Raw genomic sequence first — 20,023 nt, 5'->3', positions numbered from 1 at the left:
TGAGGGTTTTGACTGTTGATCAGGTAAATACTGAACAGTCAATAAATTACTAAGATCTAATAATTACTCAGACCTAATGATAATGAAAATAAATGCTGGTTAAAAACTGGACTACTGCCTTAACCAGGGTTTTCTGTGTATTATGTGGCATGCAGAAAAAAAAACCTCATTAATTTGAAAGAAAAAAAAATGCAACAAATGTGCAATGAACTGAATTATGTGGGCAAAAACAGAGTGGAGCAAACCTGGGGCTTTTAGGGCCTCTGAGGGCCAGGGCTCCTGGGCAGTTGCCAGCTTTGCCCTGTTGGTAATCCAGCCTTCACAGGGCTGTTTATTGCACTACATGATGCAGGGCTTTGTATTGTTTGATAACAAAGTGTACATTATTAACATGATTATTTGACCTTAGTGATGTCTCAGAAGAAAATTAATCTGTATTATTTTTTATATGGTATCTGTACTTAGAAAGTACAGATAGAAGGTATTAGTATGGTCTCAGTATCACGTCTGCATTGACGAATTTAATATTGCTGTTCCCCTCTACCACCACGCAGGGGCGGTAAACCCACGTGATTCCGATTACTCTTAGGTCAACCGTCATCAACTCTTTTCCTTTTTTTTTTTTAACTGGAAAAAAATGACCCCTTTTTTCAACCGAAGCTTGAGTGGCTTGAGGTAGAAATATATATAAACAGAAAATAGAATAATTAAAAAAATAAAATAAAAATTTAGACAACAGGTTTAATTCAATTGGATGATTTCGGTGTTTTCATTTTTCTTATTGGCTGTAACTGCAGCGACTAAAATTAATCACAAAGTTATTACTACGATAACCATACCCCTTTGTGAAACATTCGTAACTGCTCAGAAATATTACTATAAAATTCCGATGAGTTCATATTCTGTTTCGGGAGGATATTTTAAAATATCTCGTGTTGCTTTTGCGCCAAAGTAAATTACCGCCAATCCGACGCCACGCTCCAGCGTGTTGCTAGGCAGATTATGTTAATATATGCAATGCAGCCATCTCTGCAGCTACCATTCTGAGGTAAGAACAACTTGTATGTTTTTCACAAAATCTAAGAAAACCAGGGATTGCTTCATGGCCAGTTCTGTAGCTCGACTACTCAGTAGTCTTTCTGTTTTTATAAATTAAATGTTCGGATTGTTTTAGCGCATTTGCACCGGTAAAAAATATATTTTTTTCGTTGGGTCTCTTCAGATGTGGTTGTTGTTGTTAGTCCCACCCAAAATGGAGCCCGTTCTTCCTTGTTCACAGTAGACTGGAAGGGCTGGGCTCAACTAGAATCGGGGGACGGGTGGGTCTAACCAAATAATTCGGGCTTTTACCGCTTCAAAACCACATTTGTTAAAAATCGCAGATTGTGGTCCACGTCCTGGGGCCTGACAAGTTATGTCTGTCTGCATGGTCGGCCTTACATTGGGACTATATGGCCGTAGTGCTAATGTTGCGGTGCAGTAAATGCCCGGGTTTCTACGGCGCTGGTTTTTGTGGTATGGTCCGGTTGGGACTGAGAACCTGCGGGGTTAAAATAGGGGGGAATTGAATTTATTATTGATTATACCAACTAGAGTTTTGAATGAGTTCACGGAGTCCTGACTTTTCACCGTGGCTTTTGTGCCGACATGAGGTTGTATTTAGACGCCGTTTTCCTTGCGGCCTCATCACCAAACGTTGACCGCGTTTTCCTTCGTACCCCCGCTGAGAGTCCTGTGTGACCGCTCTGTGGATGAAGTGACATGCTGCTTTATTTTGGCGTGCAAGTCCTGTCAGCAAGGGCGAAACAGTCTGTAGACCCAGAATCTCTGTCTCAGATGGCACTTCAGGGTTGAATTCTGTGCCACTTAGCTCAGAGATGGCTGCTGAAGTGCCTCATTGTTGCAGCTTCATAGCTCTTCCCTAAATAAACAAGTCTAGCACATGGTGGTTTTGATAAATCTGTGACAGCAGAGGCTCCATCATCCATAAAGGTTGCTTCATACATTTCTACAGAAACTCTCAAAATGATCTATGGTCTATGATCTATGATGGTCTATGATCTGCCAGTCCAAAATCAGCTGTCAATATTTAACTTTAGCATTAGCTATTATCACCATGCATCATTATTATTGTTATTAAAGTCACCCATTTCCTCTTGTGTGTGTGCATTACAGGCGTCCCTTGCTGTCTCAGGAGTGAAGTGAGAAGTGACGTGGTTGGCGACAGGCCTGGCACCGAGCTGCCATGGAGACCAAGCAGGAACCCTCTGCTGTGTGGAGTCAGACTGCTAACAGTGATTCAGGGAACGCCACACAGGTCTGCCTTCCTGTCTGAACTGCCTGCAGGCGGCTATATTGCAGTCATAGGCAATAGGAAAGGGTGCAGTAGATTTGAGTACAATTTAAGCATCTCAGGATTGGTCTTCTGAACACTCCCCAGACCAGGAAACTCACTTCTGACCATTGACCCTAGCTGCTGCTAAATCTCAAAATTCTCCATCCACTTTTATAGTTTCATGTAATAAATCAAAGTGGGATTTTCCAAGTAGTGGTTTCTTACCCTCAAGAGAGTCTTAAAGAGGACCAAAAAATCACCACAGTTTTTCAGCACTTACCCATACAGAAATGTGCAAAAGTTTTAGGCTCGTTAGATATTTCTTCTCCATCATCAGTACCAAGGAGGTGTCTGATCATTCCCAGATTTATTAGTTAGATTACATTTTTTAAAAGTTTAGGGGGGATTAACAGGGGGTGAGTCACAGTCAGAATGTGTAATAATGCCACAGGTGTGTCTTGCGCATATGTGTTGCAGGTGCATTTTGAAGGCAGCACAGTGGCCCAGATAGTGTACAGTGGAGATCAGGCGGACCGGGGACAGCAGCAGGTGGTTTATACTGCAGACGGGAACTCCTATGCCTCTGTAGAGTCTGCAGAGCACACACTGGTCTACATACACCCTGCAGATGGCACTCAGGTGAGAACGGGTCCTATGGAGAGCAGAGACTGCCTCAGTCAGTTAGCTTCTTTTTCAAGAATTTCATATATTTTCACTTATTTAAAATGTACAAAGTATACATGAATTAATGTGTAAAATTAATAACTTGGCCCTGCAAGATTTTCTCACAACATTCTCATACATTTTTGTTTTAGGCTGTATTTGGTGATCAGCCACAAGTGGCTTACATTCAGCAGGATGGTACAACTCAGCAGGTAGGTTTACCAGGCACTGTCACATTGTTATCTAACTGTATGACATACTTTTTACGCCACTATAAAGCAACTGAATTTGATTCATAGGTCACAGTTTTGCTGCCCAGCGGACAGAACATGAATGCTGCCAATCTGCATGTCCTGAGTAACGTAGCAGAAGCTCCACAAGCGATCCTGGAGCCAGTTTCCCAGGTGAGAGCACACTGTGTGCAGCTATTCACCTTTCCAAACAAGTGAATATCACCTGTGTATTTTATTTTTGACACACATTCTGGCATAAAGCAGGGAAACATAAGCAAACATAAGCACAAATTTCTGTGCAAGAGTATATTTATACCTTTTTTATTTTGTTGAAGATGAGAATTTGTTGTGTGTTTGTTTCCCACATTAACAAAGATTAAGAACATTTGAATGAATATTCACTCTTTGAAATGATCAAACAAACACAGGAGCAGCTGTCTGTGTCCAATTCGCTCACCTCCATGGCGGACATCGCAGACCCCCCCTCCAGTCCTCTTGGGGCCACAGACTCCACAGATGATTCTGATGAAGAAGAGGACGAAGACTCTGAGATGGATGACTGGGAGCCTCGCCAGCCTCAGTCATTCAACCCTCACAACCTCTGTGAGTGACGTCCTCCACAGTCACAACACGGCCGTCTGGTCTGTCTCTGTCAGAACTCTTTGTTACTCATGTAGAGCAGCAGCAAAGAGGCTTTTTGATAGCACTGAAATCACAGATATAATTCACTGTGGCTGTGGACACTTTTTAAATACAACAATTACACAAAGCAATGCATACAAAATGACCATAGAGTGACATCAAGAACGATGATTCTGATTTACTGATTTCTCCTTTTTGTGGCCTTGCAGGGTGTGAGGAGTGTAATAATGCCAGCCCCACAGTCTGTCTGAAACACGGTCCTCTGCACCCCATCCCAAACCGGCCAGTGGTGTCCAAGGCCCGGGCCAGTCTGCCTCTGGTCCTGTACATTGATCGCTTCCTGGGTGGGGTGTTCTCCAAGAGGCGCATCCCAAAGCGCACACAGTTTGGTCCTGTGGAGGGACCTCTGGTTCCTCAGAGTGAGCTACAGGACCACTACATTCATCTGAAGGTAAATCAGCTTTCTATACAAAGAATTTCTGTTTAAGGTCTTTGAGCTCTTTTTAGTTGCAATTTTTATTTTGACACCTGTCTGTCATTTTCTGCATTTAACATTGTTTTCTTTGCCCAGTTAGTTAATTATTAAATTTCAAAATCCAAACCAAATCATTAAGAACTGAGGAAAACCTTTTGTGTGTGAAGGCATGTACAGCCTAAGGTTGGACTTTTTTAGTCTGATCTCTTACCTGTTTCTTGCTTGTTGCCTTAGCTGTGTCTGCTGGACACAGAGAAAGATGGAGAGAAGTCTAACGACATGTGGTTGGACCTTTCTGATGAGGACAACTGTAACTGGATGATGTTTGTGAGGCCTGCTCAGAACCACCTGGAGCAGAACCTGGTGGCCTATCAGTACGGCTCAGAGATATTTTTCACAACCATCAAGAACATCCAGCCTAAACAAGAGCTCAAGGTCAGTCCTGTGAAGAGCAGATGATGCGTTGTTTTCCATTGTGAATGCTCACATTACCACCATATCCAGCAGCATCAGGCAGCTGTTTTCAGTAAAAACATTATAAAATGTTTATACAGCGGTGTGATACCTGTCCAGCACCTGGCAGACACGCAAGGTTTGTAACTAGCTGGTGATGAGGTTTAGTTCATTCTAGAAAATTTGGGGTTAAAAAGGGAGTTAATCAGTCCTAATAGGTTAAAGTATTTTAAAAACATTATAGCTTTTAATGAGATTTTCTTCTGCAGGTGTGGTACGCAGCATCATATGCAGAGTTTGTAAATCAAAAGATCCATGATGTGACGGAAGAAGAGAGAAAAGGTAAATCTCTGCACATTGCTTACTTTGCATATTTGTGATGACCTGTGTCTAATTACAAACTTTACAACAGTAGTAGATGTTTGCAGTTGTCGTTATCCCTGGTCTTCACTTTCTGTTGTTTCCTAGTGCTGCGGGAGCAAGAGAAGAACTGGCCTTGTTATGAGTGTAACCGCCGCTTTGTGAGCTCTGAACAACTGCAGCAACATCTCAACATGCATGACGACAAGTTAAACTCTGCTAATAGGTAAAACCTTTTTCCTCCACCTCATTTCATGTTTTCACTTTCATTTCTACCACACTAGAGGAAGACCAACTCTTCATTGTGTCTTTACTCTCTCAGATCCAGAGGCCGGGGTCGAGGAAGAGGCAGGAAGAGATTTGGGACAGGAAGAAGACCGGGGCGGCCTCCTAAATTTATACGTTTGGATCCACCAGTTGACGCTGGTGGGGACAAGACAACAGTAAGGGACACATTGATATTGGATGTGTTGGTTAATTGATTGTCTCTGAGAAGTTGTGATCAATATTTTATGTTAATTTCTGACATTTTATTGACCAAAAGATTTACAAAAATTACATTTATTTTAAATTTCCAATCACCATTTTAATCAGGAGTTGCTGGAACTGACAGAGAAGCAGCCGCTGGACGAGCGAGTGGAGGGAGCTCAGAATGGGCTGAAGGTGGTGGAGATGGAGCCGGAGGCAGAGCCTGGGACTGAGGTTGAGGGTCAGCTAATACCTCCTGCAGGGGAACCGGGCCCAGAGTCCATAACTCCACCATCCAACACAGAGTTGGCAATTCCGCTGAAGGAAGACCCAGCACAGAGCAGCCAATCAGACGCCCACCTCACATCTCAGGACATGCGCCGTGCCAAGAGGATACGGGTAAGACTGGAGACATTCACTGAAATGCAAAAGTGTTTTAGATTTAGTCTGTTATTTTGGTGTCATAGTGGCTATGATTTGCTTTACAACCGTGTGTCTCTCTTTCCCAATGCGTGCTTCCCCCCAAGATGGATGTGCAGGTAGGTGGGACCTGGAGTACAGCAGAAAAACACGAGGTTCAAAGATTCCTTTTGTCATTTTCCATGGTGTTAATGTTCATGTGACATTTCAGGATATGCCCCCTCCTGCACACTCCATTGCATCTAACCGCCTCTTCCCGCGTCTCAGCAGATCAGTGTCAGAAAACACTGTTGGGATTTTTTTGTTTTTAATTCCCCTTTCTCTCTTTTGTGTCTCAGAATGCAGCACTGCAGCACCTTTTCATCAGGAAGAGTTTCCGTCCTTTTAAATGCACCCACTGTGGGAAGGCCTTCCGGGACAAAGACAAGCTGGATCAGCATCTGCGGGTCCACGGTCGGGACGCCTACGCCTTTTCCTGCCACATTTGCAGCAAGAGCTTCATGAGCGACGCGGCCCTGGAGGACCATCTGCTGGTGCACACAGAAAACCGCTCCTACTCTTGTCTCTTATGCCCAGAAACCTTTGAAAGGCTGGACCTGCTCAAAGACCACGTAGGGGTGCATGCTGTGGACGGCTGCTTCACGTGTCCCTCCTGCAAGAAGACCTTTACTGACTTCATCCAGGTTAGTGATGTTGTTCTCCAGCTTTTTGACACAGTGATTTTAGAACAGCTGAACAGGATTGGTTAGATGTGACAGGGAGAAAATTGTCGATTGTCAATCTTTTTTAGCAGTTTAAAAAAACACTGTAATTAAAATTCAGTGTGCCCACAGTCACACAGTTCTTATGTATATTCATCATGATCAAAGCAATGTAACCAAAACTTTTGAGGAAATAAACAGCATATGGGAGAGGTTGTGTGCAACCTGTTAATCAATCATTTAATTCTAATCACTGTAAAGCAAAACCTAAGTGGCTTCTCTTCTAGAAAACTACAGTTACAGATCATATGAGTCAGTTTTAATCGTATTTACTCAGTTTTCAGATTACAAAATCTTCTCTTCCATAGGTGAAGAAGCACATACGCTGCTTCCATTCGGAGAAGATCTTCCAGTGCCCAGACTGCGAAAAGGCCTTCTGCCGGCCGGACAAGCTGCGTTTGCACATGTTACGCCACTCAGACCGCAAGGACTTCCTGTGCTCAACATGTGGCAAACAATTTAAGGTAAGATGGATAGGGACAGCACTAAAAGATAATAGTTTGTCGTGTTACTTTTTAGATTCATGAGGTCTTACTTGAAAATTCTCTTCCTGTGTCATTAAGAGGAAAGATAAGCTGCGGGAGCACATGCAGCGCATGCACAATCCTGACAGAGAGGCCAAGAAGGCCGAGCGGATCCACCGCTCCAAGACCCTCAAACTGAAGGCACCCACCACTGACTTTGAGAGCTTCATGTTCAAATGCAGAGTGTGCATGATGGGATTCAGACGCAGAGGAATGCTGGTGAGCAACGACTCAAGCAAAGCTCTCTTTGTTAATATTAAGTTCCAGTGCTCTTTTCCAGTTTTATTTTTCTGATTACAGGTCAATCATTTGTCCAAGCGTCATCCTGAGATGCGTATTGATGAAGTGCCTGAGCTAACGCTGCCAATTATCAAGCCCAACAGGGACTACTTCTGCCAGTATTGTGACAAGGTTTGTTTTTCCTCACCCACTTATTTCAGACAGTGAGTTCTGGACAAGACTCATAATTTATATTTGTTTTTTCTCATCATTTTATTGTTTTATTTATTGTAAAGTGCATTCCAGGGTTAGTGTGAAAATCCATGGCTTAAGTCAAACATGCAAACTCCTACCTAAACTACCTTAAACTCTGAATCAGATCAGAGGAAACGCTCTTTCAATATGATATTAATGAGTCTCTCTAATGAGCTGATCTCTATGCAGGTGTATAAGAGTGCCAGTAAGAGGAAAGCCCATATACTGAAGAACCATCCGGGGGCAGAGTTGCCTCCCAGCATCCGCAAGTTGCGACCAGCTGCCCCTGGTGAACCAGACCCCATGCTGAGCACGCACACCCAGCTGACTGGCACCATCGCGACTGCACCGGTGTGCTGCCCACACTGCGCGAAACAGTACAGCAGCAAGGTTAGGAATGGACAAGTTAAAGTTAAATTTTACCTGGAAACCATGCTTATAAACATTTACATAGAATTCAACTGTGCAGTAATTCACAATAGTGCACTGTCTTGGACAGTCTCAGACCTAACTGCTAACTCACTCTGTGTGCTTGTGTCTCAGACCAAGATGGTTCAGCACATCAGGAAGAAGCATCCAGAGTTTGCCCAGCTCGCCAACACCATTCAGGCTCCTTTGACAACAGCTGTGATCAGCAGTGCTCCTGCAGTCATCAGTGCAGATGGTACCACAGCTGAGGCTGTAGTGGTAAGAAAGAGTTACAAATATACATGTCGAGCCAAACAGTGGATTTCTGTTCAAAGGGTGTCACATCTTGCCATGCAAATTAGTATCACATAAACAAAAAAATCAGTGATGATAAAGAACAAAGCTGCACAGTGCCAAAAAAAATGGACTAATTAAAGCAGCATTAGTGGCAAGCAAGAAAGACAGCTAATATACATCAGATATTATAACCATTATTTATTTTCTCCACAGACCACAGACCTGCTGACCCAGGCCATGACGGAGCTTTCTCAAACACTGACCACAGACTACCGAACCGCACAGGGAGACTACCAGAGGATTCAGTACATCCCCGTCTCTCAGGCAGGAGGCAGCCTGTCCCAGCCACAGCACATTCAGCTGCAGGTGGTGCAGGTGGCACCGGTGAGATCCAGAATCTGATCTAGGATGCATCACATCCTGCCTTGCAGTCACAGTCAAACGCTTTGATAACTGGGAGAATCCTGATATAGACACATGTCCAGTCACTTCAGCCAGTACAACTAACATGTCTAACAAACATATGAATGTATAAACCACAGTACCTGACCTGAGGGAAAGGAGAACTGTTTTTTATCTCTGATTCACTTGTTGGTCTGGGATTTAAACTGGTGACTTTGTGACTTCTATTGTCGTTTCTACCTCTCATGCGGCAAGAACAGCTGATCACTTCATTTGTTACAGACGGTGAACAAAATGACGCGCATTGCTTTTACAGTAACTTGACAAAATATATAAAAAATGTGTCCTGTGGTGGATTGAGATCAATTTAAAAAGAGCAACGAGTAGTTATTTTTCTCTGTGTTTCACAGGCGTCCTCCCCACATTCGCAGCACCCGACAGTAGATGTGAGCCAGCTGCATGACCCTCATGGATACAGTCAGCACTCCATCCAGGTACAACACATCCAGGTGACTGAGCCCTCAGGCACTGGACAAGGTGCCACCCAGGTAAATCCTCCTGACTCTGACTCTGGGGTGAAGTTGATAAAGTAATTTATGACATGTAGTAAGTGTCATTCTATATCAACAGAATCTCAAGAAATCCCATCCAACTTTGCAGTCTGTTATGGAAGTCAGGGATTTCTGCCTGCAAGTTACCAGAATACTCAAAGAACCATTTCATCTTCATCTTTCAGATAACTGGTCAGCCTCTAAGTCCCACCGCCCAGCAGGCTGGTCAGGAGCTGAGCCCTGCCCAGTTGACCCCTGTCACCCTAGCTCAGAGCCACACCCTGCAGACCAGCAGCACCCAGCAGCAACAGGGGACCGTGCAGCACGCTTACATACCTGGGAACTGGAACTACCGAGGTTATTGTGAGTCCCATACATGTCATATTCTGTATGTTTTGATGGCTCCACACGGTTTGATTACATGTTAGGTTAATATGTCAACAGCGTCTGAGATCCAGATGATGGCTCTACCTCACGCTCAGTATGTGATAGCTGAGGCCAGCACACCTGTTTCTGGAGTCAACAGCAACCAGGTGAAAACGGTGAGTGAATGCTGTCTGGTACCTGACCAGTGTATTTGTATTTGTGGTTTAGGAAATCAGTGTTCTGCACAGCTGAAGCTGTTTAATCTTTCTCTCCCATGTTCTTATGGGTAAACTCACACTGCAACTGGAAGTGTCAACACATCCTGGATTAACCTTTTTTTTTTTTGATAAACATGCATATATAATTGTCACATTTTTTCAGTTGATAGCTGGATCATATGAATATGCAGTAAAAACCTGAAGCTTGAGACCCACATGGAACTTCTTGTTACTGCAAGAATGTGGAATTAAAGATGCTCGCATTCTTGTCTTGCAGACGCACTATGTTATCTCTGAGGGTCAGACCGAGCTGGAGGCGAAGCAGGCTGTTCCTCAGAGCACAACCCAGGCCCACACTGAACATCTGGAGCAGCAGCCGACCAGTCAGCAAGCCACCACACAGTACATCATCACCACAACAACCAATGGCAGTGGCACTAGTGAAGTTCACATCACAAAACCCTGAACTGTACAGTGATGAACTGTCAGAGACTGATCCTGCATGTAGACCTCAGAAGCTTGTACGCACATGAATGAACTAATACAGTGTCATATGCCGATGGAAACAGACGGAGATAAAATGGGGAGGAATGGATGACCAGCACAGTTTTATGTGTCTGTATGTTAGTAGAGAGAAAAATGCAATGTTTTGATTTTGAACAGAATATATAAAACAAAAACTAAACCGAATACTTGTTTTGAATACACAGAAATGGAAAGTGTGGAATTTTTCAGAAACATTTACAGTGGAACTGTGAGGAACGTTATATCAAAAACAGGGCACCTGCACAAGTTTTAAAGTATTCAACATCCAAGAGATCATTTTAAGGTCTGGAAAAGGTGGAAGACTTTTGTTGCTCAGCCCTTAAACAGACATGAGTGCCCATTTTACATATTTGTAAAGTTATAGATATTTCTTGAAGTATAGTATTTGTAAATGAAAGTCTGGAGAGAAATACAGAACTGAAAAATATGGGAAAATACTGTACAAAACAATCCTGAAAAACAGGTCACTATGTTTTTGTCCAGTGTTAAGTACACTGGACACACACACCCTCTGCTGTGTTGTATGTTTGCATATTGTCGCTGATATCTGATGTAATTTTTTGCCAACAATTTCCTCTTTAAAATGTCTCACACATCTGTTTTTATTCATATGCCGGATCGTCTTGATTTTCCCAAAAAAATCAGAATTTTTTTTTTTTAATTCTACTTTTACAAGACTTGCCGAATGCTGCCAAGGTCTTTGGGGGTCACTTAGTTAAGCATTGCATTTGGTTTTACAAGATAATACAGAGTTCTTATGGATATAATTGACCTTTAAACTTGTGGAATATTTTGTTTTTGACATATCTTAAAGGTATTTGTCACAGAGTTAATGGCACCTGGAAACTATACTTGAAGAGTAGCTTGGCACCAGGCTGAAAATCTCTAATGCTCGGTGCGGTCAGAAAATGTGCTCTGTTACACCTGCAACCACATCCAGCAGTGATGTGACAGGGTCCTGGAAAACATCTGTACATCACTGGAGCAAGGTGACAACTGGAGGGTAGAAAAGATAAGAATTTTACGTCAAATACAAGAACATGCGTTTTTAAATGTGATTTCTTCTGTTTCTTTCCCGGACACTAGTCAGTGCGAGAAGAAAAATATTGATGTTTTCCTCAAACAATTTTTCATGTTGCGGTTAAGGTTTAATCGAGAGCAGCACAGCCCCATGGTTTGCTCTTCCCTTGGTGCCTGTGCAGACAGGTAATGCGTGTTTTTTTAGAGGCTTATTTTCCTCAGTGATGTTATGAAGACAGATGACTAGAAAGTTAAAAATATGTTTTTAGTCCCTCAAGCGTTACCAATGAAATATTTAATAATTTAAACAAATTAATAAAAATATTTAATATTAACAGGTTTGCAACTGAACAGATCAGGAACTCAACATGATGCAGTGTTTAAGGTTGATATGGGCTTATTTTACCGTATTAATCGGTTTATTAACCTACAAAAAACTGAGTACTCAGATTTGGGTTGGCACTGAAAGGGCAGCACAGTATTTCAGGCTAAACAGCAGTGAGACACAGGGTCATTCAGCACATCTCACGTTTCCTTCGCAGTTAAGTGAAAATGAACTTCAGCAGCAAGAGTTCATAACAATCATCTGTTTTACTTATATGTTAATTAGCATCTGGTGCTGGAGATTACCTTCTGTGTGTTACAGTACTTTGAAGTACATAATGTTTTCGATTTTCATTAAGTATTTGTACATAAAATATCTCTCAGTGGCAACACATTTTAAAACAGGTCATTGTAAATTGTTGTTGATGTGCCCATTATTTATACTGCTCTATGACAATAGACTTGTAAAATGTAAAATATAGGAGGAATATTGAGCTCATGTACAGCAATTTCCATTATTGTTGAAACTGTTATTTTGTCCATGTGTTGAAAATTCATATTCTTTTATATATGCACATGTTGTTTTTCTGTTCACTTTATTATAAATGTGGTGAACCCTGGATCAGACGGTGTCCATATAATTTCATAACGTCTGTCCGTATTTGCCAGGGTGTTATTCTTGTCCTCACTGCTAGATGGCAGCATGGCCTCAGAGAGCAGAAGAGTTCTTAAGCATCTTGAAAGTTTGATAGTTAAATATTAAAACATTAAAACAAAACAGTTTTAAAAACAATTATGTCTGAATATTAATGAATTAAAAAGGGCTTTCTTCCATTTGTAAACTTCTCTCTGGCAAGGATTAATTGATTATTGCTGTTCAGTTTCCAACAGGTTGTTCACATGCTGTGAACTAATAATATCTCAGTGTCTGACAGCGAAGGCAGAGGGAATGAAGTGACAGTTGGAGGGGTTGTAGTTGGCTCTCAGTGCACCTGGGTGGAGCAGGGCTTGTCATCCAAACAATTGTAATCAGTATGTTTAACACATTCCTGCATGGACGGAATGTGGGAAAGGGAAAAAGAGGCACTGCCTTGATAAAACAAATCTTCCAGTAGAACCAGTTCAACGAGCTTGTCACGTTACGGACATAATCACATATTTAGCAGGTGTATGATGTTCAGCTAATTGCTCAGCTGCAGTTTGAACCAGCATGTCTGTGTCAGAGTTGTTCCCATGCCTGGGCTGACAGTCGTTCACACCAAAAGTCAGGGGGGTTCAGGAGCGGGAGAGAGAGCGGGCCCGGACTGTAGATGGATGGAGGAAATAAAAGAGGACGGGGAGGGGGAACCTGCTGAGGGGAGCCGAAAACTGCAGAGGTAGGTAGACCTGTGTGTCATTCAACAACTTCCCTTTCATTTGAATCAGCTCATGAGTGGCAGGTCTCTGATTACCTCCTGCTAACATGGAGGGGAGGTCTGAGTGAAGTGATGGTCTAAGTACATTTCTCTGCTCAGGCTGTTGAAAGCAAATGTTTTTCTGCTCCATTAGGCAGATATCTGCCAACATTTCTGATGGCTGGGTTCACATCCAACTGCTCACCATTACACACGAGCTAAAAGATCTGAGGCGACTGTCAGTTATACAGTACAGTGCTGGTTTGGGCATCAACCACTGATAACTCTGACTGCTCGTCCATCATAATAAGTGCATGTTGTGTGGCAAAGCATTGTTTGAAACCTCAAACCTTATTTTAGATTCCAGTCAGGATCCCACAACAACAAATGAGGTGAAAGTTGAAGGACAAGAAATCTGTAACTTTCCATCTCCTGTCATGTGCTGCTATAAAAACACGCCTTCTTAGATTTCATTCACTGTGAAAGTCATGTCATAAAATCAACATGAATGTTTAAGTAATGGTGCAGTGAAATGATCCTACCTTGACACTGTGCTAATTTGAGCGAAGTGTCTGTCTCTGAAATTGTTTGCCAAACAGTTTCTGTCCTTTTTCTTCCCATTTGGCAGCTGATGTTGTTCCCTTTCATTTTCAGTTGTCCAGTCCTCTCTCTCTCCGTTGGTTTTTAACTGTTTGCTGTCTGTCTCTTTCTATTACCTCATTACTCTAGCTGTTCAAATCAAACACCAGCTGATGGTCAGCCTCATCACACATATTGGTCCCAGGTCCTGGGGACACTGCCATCCTGGAAAGCTTGGTATGGTTTTGCTCCGGTGGGTGTAATATGGCTGATTTGCCAGGTGGAGGCGCTGCCGCACCCCTTTCTGTTACTGGTAGATCTGTGTTGGACTCTCCTGTTGGTCTGTCTTCTGTGGATGGTTCTGGGAGGTTGTTTTCTTGCCCTGAAGTGGTGCCTGAGGCCAGGACAGAATCAGGTGAGTTCAGCAGCATGAACCAGATCTCACTTGGCTGTGTTAGTGCATTAAATCGTGCAATGTTTATTCATTGACTGTGCTTCAGTTCAAGGGGGATCCTCCACAGAGGATACAGCAGGAGGTTGTGACTGAAAACAGTAATATCCAGTATTCATGGTAAGACTTTATTATTTTCTCAGCTTTTCATGAGATATAAAATTTTGGTGTTTAATTTTGACTGCGGAGAGAGAAAGATGGGATCATAGACGGACATAGAGATTTACCCTGAAGGCCAGATTTTATTTAAGGACGCTACATGTATCAGGCATTTCCTGGTGAAACTCAATTTAACAAAAACACCTCACAACATAAAACAGCTTCTACAGATGTGCATTTTTAAATCTGCTACATCCATATTTTGGGATAAACATGTCATTTCAGTGCACCGAAAGGATCCACAAGTATCTTAATCGTCTCACCAGTTTAATATTAAATGTTTCTATTTCAATGTTTAACAAAATACCAGGAGTTCTGTTGTTGTGAGGGATGATCACATTTATTAGATTGTTTATTTTGCCATTTATGGATCTAAACTCTTCTCACTTTTCAAGGTGACAGGAACATGATCCTGGAAAAACAAACAACAAACAATCGAACATAACCTTTTCAAACGACTCCATATGCAATGCAATACTTTTTTTCTCCAGGGTGTCCCAGTCCCCGAGCCCAGGCCCCCACATTCCTCTGGCCCTTGCACTGGCAAACAGTCTGCTGCTATGTGTGCTCCAGGAGCCCCTACCAGACCCCAGTGTGCCTCACATTCATGCTCTCCTCTCCAGGCTGGAGGTAAGAGGGAGAAAACCACCTTAAAAAAAATCAAAATACCCCCCTCACTGACACACTGCAGCCTCCAGCAATCCCTGTCATCCCCTGTGTTTTCAGTTGCTCTTTGCATGTAGATCAGGATAAAGTCTTTGTTGGTAATATTACAGAGATCAGACATGGCACTCAGGAATACACAGATACTCTAGCCCCGGGCAGCACACACCATCACTGAGCTGCCTGTCATCTGCACTCTGAATAAACCAGACTGGCAGAGAAGAGCAATTTTAATGTTTTGTCTCTTTCTGTCTTTTCTGTGTTTGCCACACAAGCAAAGAGGCTCTGTGAATGCAATGTCAGTTGGTCTGTCGGCCAACTCTCGGTCCAACTCTTTGTTCCATGGTGAAATATTTTATGTATTGAAAGGTTTGCCTAGAAATGCACCAGAGGATTAATTCTCCTTCTATTTTAACTTAATTCTAGCACCACCAGTGTCATGAACGACACTGTATCTCAAAAGACAAATTACCGAAATTAGGTTTAATTTACTGTGAGATTAAGGCTTAGAAATGTGCTGACATGCTGGGCTAAGAAAACTGCCTTTCCTTCTGGCATCAGCCTCAGGCCAGACTTTAACTTCTAACAAAGATTTAAGAAAAGAAAGGAGTTCTGTCAATTTTTAACATCCTCAAACCACCACCAGCATAGCTAAAAGCATTTTGTCTGGTTTAAATCATATTCCTCCTTCTCATGTTGTTATGACCATCCAGTGTTTGGGTTTATCATTTCATTTTTTTGCTTTGCTTGCTCAACAAAACAAAAACAACCCTCCTTAATACCCCCCCCCCCCCCCCCCCCCCCCTCCTTTTTTTCTTAAAAACTATAGTCAGTGTCTGACACACTTGGGAAGGTTAGCACTGGATCAGAGGTGACACTGGAGGAAGTGGACCAAGATCCCATACTGATAGACAAAGTGAAGCTCATCTGCACCTACCTACAGCAGAGGTGAGGTTCGATATCCAGTGTACATGCCATCCGCATTTTTGGAACATTAGTTCAACTGGATTAACATCACACACTCCTCTCTGATAGGACGAGGTCGCTGCGTGCCCTCGTCCAGCTGCAGGGGGATTTTGAGGCCAGCGTGAAGGACATGCTGGAGGGCCTAGATGGCCTCTGGGCTCAGCTGGAGGAGCTACACACTGGAGTCACACTAACCAAAGAGGGGAGTAGAGGCCACGGAGACCTGGCCTTAGCACGGACAAATGCAGAGGTAAGTGGGAGTGAATCTCTGTCTGCGGTTCTGTGGTAATGGCACTAAAGTGTTGGACTTGTTTTGTTTTATATTTCAGTTAATCTTAATTATTGTTACACTGCTTAGGTACTGTATAAGAAATAACGTTTGGCAAGTTTTCTAAAGTTATCCTTGTCCATAGTTTCTGTTTCTGATCATCATTCCGATCATGCCTTGTTATTTGTAATACTTTTGTGTGTTTGGCAAAGAATCTGTTCACAGTCCTGGGTCACTACAGGGGCAGACTTCAGTGCTGCCAGACTCATCTGAAGGACAGCACACGACTACTGCAGGTAAAGTTCTCCTCATATGATAAAAATCCACCTTTGATATTTCCTCACATCTTCACTGAGAAATACCCTTTGCCCTGATTCACAGGAGTTAACCTGGAGTCATACTCATATAAGCAACAGTGTGGGCAGCAGCAGTGAGTCAGTGTGGCCAGAGCTGTTGCTTCAGTCCAACATTGAACAGGTACACTAAATTCTGTCCCTTAGACAAACAACTGAATGTTGTTCATAGGTTTCGAAATGCACCAGGACTAAAAACTTGTCTCTCCTCTCAGTTTGACAAGGTGCAGGAAAGTTTCCTCTCCCTGGAACAACAGACCTTTACATTCCAGGCCCACCTGGAGGGACTTGGAAAAGGGAGTCAGAAAGGACATGGAAGACCCCTCGCTCATGTCAGTGGGGCCAGTTGCTCAGTCTCTCCACAGACCTCCACACATCTCCACAATGGATGCACAAGTGATGTGTCAAAGGAGAATTGTAACTCTACCTCTGCATCGTCTACCTCCTCAGTGGATGCAGACACAGAAACAGACACTCCGCTCTCACTGTGTGAGAGGTCGGCTCTGCAGGTCTCCTCCACGATTGGACGGCTGCGTAAATCCGGAAGGAGGAAGTGATTTTTATCAAGATGTACTTGGCCTACGCACCAGGTGTTTTGTAAACAGCAGGTTGCTTGTTTGGAAAGGTATTTTCAAATGTTGATCAGTGACTGGTTGCATAAAAACTGAGTATTTATTGCTTTTTGTGATTACATTACTTTTTTTTGTATCACAACTCAGTTTTGCTGTGTTCATGAATTTCTTCATTTTGTTTTAATTTTTCATTTCAAAGACAAGTGGGAACGATTTGCTTTTTAATTTCCGGAATGTCTAAAACACCAGGGGGCACACTTTCACCAGTTATTAGAAGTATGAACAGAGACGTCTCACAGCACCCATTCAACATATTGTACAATCACAGCATAAACATATATTCAACTGAGATCTCTGTCTGCAATGACGACCATGACCCAGACCTTTTCCCTTCAATCAGCTTCATCAGACGAAAGTGTGGGACAGGCTCCTCAGACAGATGGCCCATAAATGTGTTTCTTTAAGGTCAGAACAGTCAACCACAACTTGCGTTTGAAGAATCTCATAAATGTGTCTTGAGATTCAGGCTAAAATTCATTTGCTGATTGATTTAATCAACCACCCGATTTGTGCTTTAAAAAGAATATTCTAATATTGAATATCTGATGATGCATTATTTTCATTACTCAGCTTCTTGTATCAATGTTTTACCCAATGTTTGTTACAGCTCTTTTAACCAACATTGTTAAACTAAAAAAATTCATTCTTCTATGATTTTAAGAAGTGCATTTTTATAATGTGCAAGTTGCATGTTAAGAAATCACAGATTTTTTTTTTCTTTTCCAAAACAATTTTTCCCTCTGTCTCTCTCCATCAGACTGAGAAGCTGCGATGACTTGAGCCCTTCAGAGCAGGGATTTCAGGTTGAGGGCAGAGGGGGTGGGGTAGAGGAAGGTAGAAGGGGGCAGTGGAGGTCAACCCCGGAAGCGTTTCTGTTATTACTAAAAACTGAGCAGCCCTCTAGACCTTTTTGAAAGACATGAATGTCTTTGATCCAAATTCAATTACCCTGCAGCTCCACGTTGAAGGCATAGAAGTCGACAGTTTTCCGAACTAGATTCCTGACTTTTCTGGTTGGAGCAAACCGGATTCCTGACGAGAATCAGTTCATTCATGGCTGTAGCTAAGTGCTAATTTTTGGGAGTCTGTACAGTATGCATGATGTGGATGTCATTTGACCATGGACTTGCGTATCATCTTCCAGATCCTGCATCTGTCCGATTCCCTCACACTGGGGCAGTGACTGGGAGAGGTGGGGTGGACCCCTGGGGGATCTGGGATGAAAGGAATGTGAGCTGAATGCTGCAAGATCCGAGCTGTCACAACACCAAAGACACAAACATACCATGTCTGGATGGATAGGGGGATGTAAAGACTGTGGGAGGAGAGATGTTGTGTGTTTGCTTATTTGAAGTCAGTGACAGGAGCTGTGAATAAAAAAAAAATCTGTTATGACATGCCACATGAATATGTAACATTTTCCATGAACCAGTCATGAATACACAGAACATAATGGCCTTGGATGCTTGCTTACAATAACAATGACCACATTTGCTTTGAGGTCCAAGAGTCAAAAGACAACAAAAAGCTTTGAGCTGATTTATTAAGTGCTTTAATAAATTATTAAAAAGAGGCAGGGTTTTTTTTTCTGTTAGATGTGAATGAAAAACAGTTCTTCAAATACAAAACAAGCTCTGCTTTACAAGCTAATGGAGAACATCCCGGTCCTGTCCAGATGAACTCATGCCTGACATTGTTGGCATGTGATGTCATGGCCAGCAGGGACGGTGTCCGGGAGAGCAGAGGGCACCGGCTATCTGCTCGCTGAGAATGTAAGAGCGAGTGAGTGAAATTACCACAGGCTTTGTTTAGTCACACTGAAAAGTTGATGACCAGTCCTGGAGCAGAGGCTATTTCAAAGCTAGCTCAAGTGTGTGTTGTTTCAGAAAATATGGTTTATGGCAGAGGTCAATCCCTCGCCTTATCCTGACAATTACTCAAGATCGGGTTTCACTGGCATACACACAGCACACATTTGTGCTGATCCCTCCTCTGATGGCACTGCAAGACACCACACAGTAGTACAGACAGCTGATATCTGATATAAGCAAACTCACGAGCTTGTCACAAAATGTATGTGTATGTGTTGGTTGGTGGGAGTCGTGTTAACCTTTTAACTTAATGGCATTTCCCAGGTTAATAAATGGCAACAGCTTCAACAAAAAGGCTGCGTGTCTTCATCAAGTGATTTGAAGCGTGTGACAACGACATCACCCCACAATGTGTCCTACAGTGTTTGTAGTAAAGCTGCTGTCCTAAAGTACTCAAAGTCTCAAACCCTTTTGTCAAAGAAGTTTAAAAAAAATCTGACACTGGAATTGTCACATCCAGCTCCTGAGTCAGGTCCTGTTTGTCTGTGTGTTCCTTGATACCAGTTTAGTTAGTTTCCTGTTTTACTTTGAAATTACTAACCCCTTTGTCTTTTTTGTACATTCACTTCCTGTCCTCCTTTATTTCCCGCCTCTGTGATTACCTGTCCCGCCCCTAATGTGTTGCACCTGTGTCTAATTGTTTCCCCGCCTCCTTGTGTATTTAAGTCTTGGTCTCACTTTTGTTCTCTGCCAGATTGTCTTTGTCTGTATAGTCAAGCGTTCTAATATTTGTTCCTTGTGTGAGTC

General features: G+C 42.7%; 2 protein-coding genes across 7 annotated transcripts; both read left to right on the top strand.

Moving 5' to 3' along the window:
- The first annotated feature begins 1,004 nt into the window (after positions 1-1,004).
- prdm10 (PR domain containing 10) lies at positions 1,005-12,422 on the top strand. 4 transcript variants are annotated; one of them, XM_041046970.1, is made up of 23 exons: positions 1,005-1,048; positions 2,176-2,317; positions 2,813-2,974; positions 3,151-3,210; positions 3,298-3,402; positions 3,660-3,834; positions 4,083-4,324; positions 4,583-4,783; positions 5,071-5,143; positions 5,270-5,387; positions 5,484-5,604; positions 5,756-6,028; positions 6,388-6,732; positions 7,119-7,274; positions 7,374-7,553; positions 7,635-7,745; positions 7,998-8,198; positions 8,352-8,495; positions 8,727-8,897; positions 9,326-9,463; positions 9,652-9,829; positions 9,911-10,008; positions 10,328-12,422. In XM_041046970.1, exons 2-23 carry the CDS (start codon positions 2,246-2,248, stop codon positions 10,514-10,516), a joined length of 3,513 nt encoding a protein of 1,170 aa, XP_040902904.1. In that variant the 5' UTR covers positions 1,005-1,048; positions 2,176-2,245; the 3' UTR covers positions 10,517-12,422. The 4 variants fall into 4 exon arrangements, with proteins under 4 accessions (XP_040902904.1, XP_040902905.1, XP_040902906.1 ...); XM_041046971.1 differs by lacking the exon at positions 1,005-1,048 and adding an exon at positions 1,292-1,319; XM_041046972.1 differs by lacking the exon at positions 1,005-1,048 and adding an exon at positions 1,441-1,992 and having other exon boundaries at positions 9,652-9,823.
- Positions 12,423-13,113: 691 nt separating this feature from the next.
- si:ch211-151h10.2 (uncharacterized protein LOC567699 homolog) lies at positions 13,114-19,534 on the top strand. Of its 3 annotated transcripts, XR_005894609.1 has the most exons (10): positions 13,114-13,316; positions 14,064-14,328; positions 14,414-14,484; positions 15,015-15,153; positions 16,016-16,134; positions 16,222-16,402; positions 16,633-16,716; positions 16,802-16,897; positions 16,989-17,398; positions 18,550-19,534. XR_005894609.1 is itself a non-coding variant. In XM_041046975.1 (9 exons), exons 1-9 carry the CDS (start codon positions 13,174-13,176, stop codon positions 17,328-17,330), a joined length of 1,440 nt encoding a protein of 479 aa, XP_040902909.1. In that variant the 5' UTR covers positions 13,114-13,173; the 3' UTR covers positions 17,331-17,491. The 3 variants fall into 3 exon arrangements, 2 of the variants coding, with proteins under 2 accessions (XP_040902909.1, XP_040902911.1); XM_041046975.1 differs by lacking the exon at positions 18,550-19,534 and having other exon boundaries at positions 16,989-17,491; XM_041046977.1 differs by lacking the exon at positions 18,550-19,534 and having other exon boundaries at positions 16,662-16,716; positions 16,989-17,117.
- The last annotated feature ends 489 nt before the right edge of the window (positions 19,535-20,023 follow it).

Source organism: Toxotes jaculatrix, chromosome 9 (assembly GCF_017976425.1).
Source record: "Toxotes jaculatrix isolate fToxJac2 chromosome 9, fToxJac2.pri, whole genome shotgun sequence".
Taxonomy (NCBI): Eukaryota; Metazoa; Chordata; class Actinopteri; family Toxotidae; genus Toxotes; species Toxotes jaculatrix.
Note: the sequence above shows the minus strand (reverse complement) of the source record. Positions and strands in the feature narration are given on the sequence as shown.